Source organism: Zootoca vivipara, chromosome 13, assembly GCF_963506605.1.
Source record: "Zootoca vivipara chromosome 13, rZooViv1.1, whole genome shotgun sequence".
Taxonomy (NCBI): domain Eukaryota; kingdom Metazoa; phylum Chordata; class Lepidosauria; order Squamata; family Lacertidae; genus Zootoca; species Zootoca vivipara.
The window spans coordinates 9,811,172-9,820,266 of NC_083288.1; the positions used below are offsets into that span (position 1 = coordinate 9,811,172).

General features: G+C 45.6%; 1 protein-coding gene across 1 annotated transcript; it reads left to right on the forward strand.

Moving 5' to 3' along the window:
• Window positions 1–1,212: 1,212 nt before the first annotated feature.
• On the forward strand, window positions 1,213–8,258 carry VPS25 (vacuolar protein sorting 25 homolog). Its single transcript, XM_035137052.2, has 6 exons — window positions 1,213–1,351; window positions 2,577–2,722; window positions 4,786–4,839; window positions 5,680–5,768; window positions 6,770–6,845; window positions 7,698–8,258. Exons 1-6 carry the CDS (start codon window positions 1,302–1,304, stop codon window positions 7,808–7,810), a joined length of 528 nt encoding a protein of 175 aa, XP_034992943.1. The 5' UTR covers window positions 1,213–1,301; the 3' UTR covers window positions 7,811–8,258.
• The last annotated feature ends 837 nt before the right edge of the window (window positions 8,259–9,095 follow it).

The window sequence follows — 9,095 nt, forward strand, 5'->3', positions numbered from 1 at the left end:
TATTTAATTGCTGGATTGAAATACAGCTTCCGCATTCGTTTAAAAATAACAACAGCAGTCGTAGTAGTAGCAGTAATTGAATATGAGCATTATTTTCCCAGATTGTAAATGCATAAGGACTGTTTTGTTTTTGTTTTTTAAATAAAATCCCTTTTATTGTGGGCAACCTGGCCAGATGGGTGGGGTAAACACATTAATAAATTTGTGTGCGTGTGCAATCCACATCAAAATACACACAGCTGCAGTAATGGATAACCTAATGGTCCGACCTAAAGCTCTCCAGACAACTTCCAAACCCAAATTCAGCGGCCACTTGCCTCTTAAAAATTGTGCTCCATAGACTTGCATACTCCCACAGCTAATGGCAGTTGTTATTATTATGATCATTTATTATTATCATGATAATCAATAATAATAGGCTACATAAAACCACCTCAAAGCGGCTTGTATAAATTTAAAAAGCCTCTTGAGTGCATGTGCTCACAGTGTTTCTTTTCTTTAAAAATGTTTAGGGGTACTCTCATTTTGACTCAAGAAAACCACCATTTTATAGTTCAAATTGGAAAAAATAAATACAGTAAATGGACAAAAGTACAAAGATTTACAAAATGATTAGGGGTATGCGTACCCCTGCATAGCCCTAGAAAAAACCACTGTGTGTGTGTGTCTGTTTATATGTATGCGTGTGTGCGTGTATAACTTTAAAAGCTTTTTGATTGTCCGTGTGTGTGTGTGTGTGTGTGTGTGTGTATTTTGTGTATATATTGATTGTGTATGTCTGGGTGTGTGGGGTTATATCAGGCATCCCCAAACTTTGGCCCTCCAGATGTTTACATCTGGAGGGCCGCAGTTTGGGGATGCCTGGGATATATATATATATATATATATATATATATATATATATATATATATATATATATATATATATATATATATACATACACACACACACACACACACACACACACACACACGCGATCAAGGGGCTTTTTAATTTTTTACGAATTATATAAGTAAATAAACAAAAAAAACCACCCCACAATATTTAAACCATGCGGATAGCGACAATCACAACAACAAAAGATGAGCTGCTCTAACAGCCCGACGACACTCCGCAGCAGAAGAGGGCGCGTGGCTCTTGAGGCTGCGTAGCTCTATGGGCGCGCGAGGCGGGGAACTTTGCCCAGGCTTCTTTCTCCCCGGAACCTTTCGGCGGTGCTTGCGGGGAGCGGGGGAAGCCTCTTCGAGTCGGACCGAGAGCTGGCGCTCGGAGACGGAAGCGCTGCTCCGCCCCAGAGGCGATGATGAGTTTCGAGTGGCCCTGGCAGTACAGTTTCCCGCCCTTCTTCACGTGAGTCCCCCGGCTCCCCTCTTGACCCCTCCCCAAAAACAGCAGCACCAACAACCCCTTCCTCGGCCTCACGCTTCAATCCGCCAGCCCCCTTAGTCCGTGGGGTGGGGTGGCGGGTGGGGTGAGCGCACCCTCTAAAGCAGCCCGTCGGAACACAGAACGGTAGAGTTGGAAGGTGCACACCAGGGTCATCTAGTCCAACCCCCTGCAATACAGGAACCTCAGCTGGGCACGACTCGTGTATGATCTAGTTGGGGGTTGGGCTAGATGACCCTCGGGGGTCCCTTCCAACTCTGCGGTTCTGTGAGTCTAAGGCCCACAGTTGCTCCTGCTGCTCAGGGCGCCCTGTTTGATGCTTGGCTGCTTTTTGTTTTTGTTTTCCAGAAAGCACCGAACTGGTGATGCCCTTTGACACCCAAGATAGTTGCCTGGTCCAAAGGGAAGCTGGCCCAAAAGCTTTGTTTTTTTTTCACTCTTACCAGTCCATGCTGCTCTTAATTGTTGGTAATAATAATAATAATAATAATAAATTAGTTAGACTCCACTCATCTGGCTAGGTTTCTCCAGCCACTGGGCGGCTCCCCACAGAATATTAAAAACACAATAAAACATCAAACATTAAAAACTTCTCTAAACAGGGCTGCCTTCAGATATCTTCTAAAATTCAGGTAGTTGTTTATTTCCTTGACATCTGATGGGAGGGGGTTCCACAGGGTGGGCACCACTACCGAGAAAGCCCTCTGCCTGGTTCCCTGTAACCTCACTTCTCACAATGAGGGAACCGCCAGAAGGCCCTCGGAGCTGGACTTCAGTGTCCAGGCAGAACAATGGGGGTGGAGACGCTCCTTCAGGTATACTGGATCAAGGCCGTTTAGGGCTTTAAAGGTCAGCACCAACCCTTTGAACTGTGCTCGGAAACGTACTGGGAGCCAGTGTAGATCTTTCAGGACCGGTGTAATATGGTCTCAGCAGCCATTGTCCCTATTTTTCATGTGAAGCACATCTGTTGGCCAGCTCAGGGGAAGAAGCAGCGGTTGCTTCGGCCAAGGGGCTCTGAGCTCTCCCCAGCCACGCGGCTGGACCCAGAACGTCATCACCACCAGGGTTTTCTGACAGGAGATGGGAAGTTTCTAATTCTTGATTCTGTTTTGGAACTTGCTTAGCTGGATTCCTGAAATGAACTGATCAAGCATGGAGCTATAGCTGTCCCTGTGATTGTGTTTAGGTTGCAGCCCAATGTGGACACGAGGCAGAAGCAGCTGACGGCTTGGTGTTCCTTAGTGCTTTCCTACTGCCGCCTCAACAAGCTCTACACCATGACTGTTGCAGAGGCGCAGGAGAGCCCACTCTTCAACAACTGGAAACTGCAGCGTATCCTTCCTCCCCCTAGCCTGTGACTGTGTTACCTACCCTGGTGAGCAGGCAAAGGAGTTTTGCTGTTTCTTTAAGATGAAATGCTGCCTGCTGTCATGGAAGAACAGTGCACAGTTCAGGCTTGGAAAGCAGTTCAGGCTTGCAGCAATTGTTAGTTGGGTTGCTGCACAAGTATAGAACAAGGGAACGCGCACAGAATGACATTGCATTTTTAAACAAATGCTTTTTTCTAGGTCAGCAGCTCTATCCTTATCTTGGGCCAGAACAGCATGTGAGTTCTCTTTTAGCCTTTTTAGTTTTGCTGAGTAGAAGATAAGTTTTTGCTTCTCAAACTTGTTTTATACTCATTTTTCTTTGAAATGTCATCCCTCTGTATTGCAGTCTGGGTCATTGCTGAGCAGATGTCCTCAAAATATTTGTTGCCCTGTTGGATCTATTAAAAACAGAGGGACTTAGATGACAGTAGCTGACATTTCCTTGTGGGCGAATTGTATCAGAATACATTTCAGTTACACAGAATATCTCTCTTTAGTTCATTAAAAAGTAAAGGTAAAGGGACCCCTGACCATTAGGTCCAGTCGTGACTGACTCTGGGGTTGCAGCACTCATCTCGCGTTATTGGCCGAGGGAGCCGGCATACAGCTTCCAGGTCATGTGGCCAGCATGACAAACCAGAGCAGCACACGGAAACACCGTTTACCTTCCCGCTGTAGTGGTACCTATTGATCTACTTGCACTTTAACGTGCTTTCGAACTGCTAGGTTGGCAGGAGCTGGGACGGAGCAACGGGAACTCACCCCGTCGCAGGGATTCGAACCGCCAACCTTCTGATCAGCAAGCCCTAGGCTCTGTGGTTTAACCCACAGCGCCACCTGCGTCAAAAACGCCACCCATGTTAAAAAGTACAATGCAGCTATTTTACTCTTACTATAAAATAGGTGGTTGTTTTTCTGCAATGACCTACCTTGGTTTGCTTTTGTGCTGCGTTGATCATAGAATCGTAGAGTTGGAAGAGACCACAAGGGCCATCCAGTCCAACCCCCTGCCGAGCAGGAAACACCATCAAAGCATTCTTGACATATGCCTGTCAAGCCTCTGCTTAAAGACCTCCAAAGAAGGAGACTCCACCACACTCCTTGGTAGCAAATTCCACTGCCGAACAGCTCTTACTGTCAGGAAGTTCTTCCTAATGTTTAGGTGGAATCTTCTTTCTTGTAGTTTGAATCCATTGCTCCATGTCCGCTTCTCTGAGCAGCAGAAAACAATCTTTCTCCCTCCTCCATATGACATCCTTTCATATATTTGAACATGGCTATCATATCACCCCTTAACCTTCTCTTCTCCAGGCTAAACATACCCAGCTCCCTAAGCCGTTCCTCATAAGGCATCGTTTCCAGGCCTTTGACCATTTTCGTTGCCCTCTTCTGGACGATGGGTTTTCTTACTCGGCACTGTATTAGGAAGCCAATTTTGCAATGTAAATTCAAGGTGGAATCAAACTTCTGCATAGTTTTCCTCCCCTGCAACATGGAACTTAATTACTTGAATCGTCTCAAACTATTTGCTCTGCAGGTGCCTGCTTTCTGCACATGTTTAGGGTTGCCTTAGTGGATCTGTTGAGAGGTTGGTGGATGGTTCTGCCTTTCAAGCAAAGGGTTGAGTTAATGTCATTTTGACCCCTTCCAGCTCAGTGACCAAATTCTGAGTTGGGTTGGCTGCATGCTTGGCTTGATGGGGAGGTTACCATATCTGCTGCATTACTGCAGCAAAGAAAAGAGTCATCTCCTTGAGAAACTAGAATGCTTCAACTGTTTGCTTCAAGCACAGTCACTGAATTTAATAAACATGACTAACTGTGGTTCGTCAATTTCAGTGGATCTGCTCTGAGTAAAATTCAGTTGAACACCGCCACCCCTGAATTCTGAGACCAAAACCTTTCAGGTTCCTTTAGTTGTCCTAAGTTGAGTGACTTGTCCCACTTTGTATTACTTTCTCGACTTCTGTACAGTATACCCTTTTCCTATCCTGTGCAAGTGACTGTTTCCTTAACTGTGAAACAGGAAAGCTCCCATTGGAATCCATCATTGTGGTGTTAGAAGAACTCAGGAAAAAAGGTGGGTATTGGTTTGTGTTGACTTTGAGTTAACTTTGCGTTTACTGTTTTAATCCAGTTCTCATTTTTAAAATGCCAGGCGGGGGCTAACAGCTGGCATGGGAAACAAAAGCACCTCCCTTACAGAAGTAAAGGTGGGTCAGCAAATGAAACTTCTCGGCCCATAAGACAGTTTGAACTTCCTTTTTATCCCGATTGGGGGTAAGGAAAGCAACCGGCCGTCACTGAGAACAGGGATAAAATGATGTGATTTTGAAATGGTAACAGAAGTTTTGAGAACTCTAGATTAGCCTGTTTCTGAAATGTTGAGATGTATGATCTTTTCAGCCGAATATAAAAATGGGTATACAATCATCAGGAGACGTTTTAAGTCAATATTCTGAAATTAAATAAATAAATAAATGTTACCCCACCCCACCCCAAAGCTGGAAGTTTCCTGACATCAGAAAGTTTGTGCTGTTTAATTTTTAATGATACACTTCAAGCTGCAATTTCTGGTGGGATCTTTCTCTGTTTGGTGGTAGGATGGGGGGAAACTGTGTACAATGCTGTGCAAAAGGGTTATATGGGTAGAAGATCATGAAACTTGAGGGTCATATAAATCCCTAATCCCAAAGATGTTTATTTGGCGGCAATTCTCATCAATTTCAGTGAGGTTCACTTCCGAGTAAGTGTGACTTAAATCACATTAATGTTTTTGTGCACAGACTCATCTTAGAAGTAAGCCGGGTTGCTGGGTTAGAGGATGAGGAATCGACTTCTTACACAGGAGAGATTCAGTGTCTGTTGTCTTAAGTACAAGTGGGCCCTGATGTTATGTGAGTGTTCTGCTTCATTCCAGGGAATCTTGAATGGCTTGACAAGAACAAATCTAGCTTTCTGATCATGTGGCGGCGTCCGGAAGAATGGGGCAAGCTCATCTATCAGTGGGTAAGAGCAGGTTCTGGACTGTATAACCCAGGCATCCCCCAAACTTCGGCCCTCCAGATGTTTTGGACTAAAATTCCCATCTTCCCTGACCACTGGTCCTGTTAGCTAGGGATCATGGGAGTTGTAGGCCAAAACATCTGGAGGGCCGCAGTTTGGGGATGCCTGGTATAACCCATATTGATTAATGATGCTCCTGGAAACTATTAGTTGAGGTCATGGAGCTATGCTTGGATCAGCTCCTTCCTCCCCTCCCACATTCTGAAGTTTCACCAGGCATTCTCCCCCCCCCCCCAGTGTTAAGGGCTAGAAAGTTGCTGTTCTTTTTCCCAGTGAAAATTGAGATTCTTGGGACATTTTTTTTCCCTTGCCTGACATGCAAATTCCGGCCCAAGCAGATTGCCTGCATTGAGCCTTGATGAACGGCTTTGCAGAGCTTGAAAAGTAAGAAAAAGGCTTCCAGAGATGTGGTCTTTGAGAAGGAAATTAACCACGGCATCTGTTTGGTTTTGATTTTTGTTTTCCAATAAGAATATCTCATTTCTTCATGGGCCGCTGGACTGTTTCTGAGCACAATTTTAAAAATGCTGCTGTTTTTTTTTATCTTTGAAGCCATGCACACGTTGGAAACTAAAAACATGTCATCTCTTGCGTGAACCTGCCTGCCTCTGAAGGTTGGGCGAATGGTGTTTTCAATGCAGGCAACCCACAACTCAAATGTTCTCCTGGAGGAGGCTTGCCTGGCATCTATTCTAATGTATTGTCAGTGCCAAATGTAGAAGGCCTTCTGATACATTGCTCAAACTGTGTGTGTTTGTTTTTTCTCCTCTGTTATTTTTATTGCTGTGTTTTGCTGCTCTGCTACTGATTTTCCCCCCCTTTTACGAAAAGTGTTGAACATTTTTCTTTGTTTTTATTGACTTATTGATCTGAGACTGGAAAATTGATAAATGCGGGTCAGAGTTTTAACATTCTCTTTCCCCCCCTCCCTCTTCTGTTCCCAGGTGTCAAAGAATGGGATGACCAACTCAGTTTTCACATTGTATGAGCTATCCAATGGCGATGACACAGAGAATGAAGGTAGCTTTGCTTGCACCTGGTGGATTTTGCATTGTAGTGTAGAAACGGCCAACCAAATGATCAAGTGGTTGGAGCAACTCCTGTAGGAGGAAAATCTACAACCTTTGGGTTTTTTCTAGTTTAGGAGGGGAAAGGCGAGTAAGGCTGCATTATGCACAATGTGGATAAAAAGAGGAAAACCTCTTTTTCTCATAATACTAGAACCCAGGGTCATCCAATGACAGACAGAAGGAACAAGTAGGTAGCCGTGTTGGTCTGAGTCAAAGCAAAACAAAAAAAATCCTTCAGTAGCACCTTAAAGACCAACAAAGTTTTTATTTTGGTATGAGCTTTCGTGTGCATGCACACTTCTTCAAATATGAGGTGCTAAGGATAGCTTGATCATGCATAATGAGATAAGAATCCAATGTCTTTGTTCATCCCAGGTGGCTCCATGGTTTTAAGCTTGGTAATGAGTTCCAATTCAGAAACTTCTGAAGCCCTTGCTTTTTCCCCGCAGGACCAATTGCAGTCATCAGCAGTCGTTAACAGCCATCTACAGGTTTACCACTCCCATCAGCCCTTCACCCATTCCCACCCACCCACCACCACCCTCTGTATATACATAAGGGTCTGACTTCTGTTTCAAGTGTATCTGAAGAAGTGTGCATGCACACGAAAGCTCATACCAAAATAAAAACGTTGTTGGTCTTTAAGGTGCTACTGAAGACAGAAGGAAGTATTTCTCGCCCCAGTGCATGGTTACACTATGGAACTCTCTACCACCAGATGTGGTGGTTGCTGCTTATTTTGTGGAAGCATTGATGTGTGGTTGCCATATCCCTCAACCGAGGCTGTTTCCTCCTCTCCTAGAGTTCCATGGCTTGGAAGAAGCCATGCTTCTCCGCGCGCTGCAGGCTCTGCAGCAGGACCACAAGGCTGAAATCATCACCCTGGATGACGGGCGGGGTGTCAAGTTCTTCTAACCAACCTTCTCCTCTGGCTTTCCGGTCTTAACTGAGCAAAAGTGTTTTTTTGGGTTGAAGGGCTTCTCTGTGCTCCGGTTTCCTTGCGTCAAAAGGCCAAAACGGCAACGTGTTGTCTTGGCGGCTCGGCGTCCGACTCTGGGTTTCTTCCCCTCTGCTGCTTCTGTCCCTTTTGAGGGGTCGTGGTGTTCTGAAGATGCTCTGAATAGATTTGTAGAGGACCAGAGCGTTCGCGGGGTGCAGCTGACACGAAGCAGGTGTGGGCTCTTTGGGTTTGGCCTCCCCAGTCAGGGCACACCACGGACCCTGCCGCTTGCAGCTGTGAGCCACAAAGTTGGGATCCAAAACCTAGTAGTCTCCCTCCAGCAGGGCAGGAGGCCATGCAGACTGGGCTATCCACAGCAGGATAAGGCATTGAGGACTTTAGGCAAAATTAAACCACACTATTTACAAGAATAGTCCTGTGTGCTTGTGTCTCTGTATGCATGTGTTGTTCCCCTGGGGTAGTTCAAGTCTTTATTCTCTCTTCCCCCACCCCCTCCCCATGACTCACATCACCTCTTGTCATTTTTTAGCCTCACACCAGCCTCCTGCACATTTTGGCATTTAGAAAGTAGAATTGATTGTAAACCAGTGGCTTAAAAGCACTCACAAAAAGGAACATGGGAAATAACATTATCTTGGCTGGTATGGTGTTCTGCCCAGGGAGGATCCCAAGGCATACTTTGTTCCAAGAGGTCCTTGTCAGGCCATTTCAAAGTGTTCCCAGAACTGGGTCGATTGCATACTTCCTGGTCTGCTTGTAGCTACTTGCAGCCATGCGGTCCCGCCAGGTCAGCATCAGGAAAAGAATTAACTGACAATCCGGGGAGAAGAATCAACTGACAGACCGAGGAGGACTAACTTTCTGAGCCACTGTGTCCGTCAAAAGGCCCCGTTTCAATTTCATGGCATCCTCTTCTGGCAGGGGTCAGCAAACTTTTTCAGCAGGGGGCCGGTCCACTGAACCTCAGACCTTGTGGGGGGCCAGACTATATTTTTTTTGTGGGGGGATGAACAAATTCCTATGCCCCACAAATAACCCAGAGATGCATTTTAAATAAAAGCACACATTCTACTCATGTAAAAACACACTGATTCCCAGACCGTCCGTGGGCCAGATTTAGAAGGCGATTGGGCCGCATCCGGCCCACGGGCCTTAGCTTGCCTACCCATATCTTCTGGTGTTGAAATCTTGTCACATCAGGCTCCTGGCCCACTGAGGAAGAATATGGAGACCTTAAAA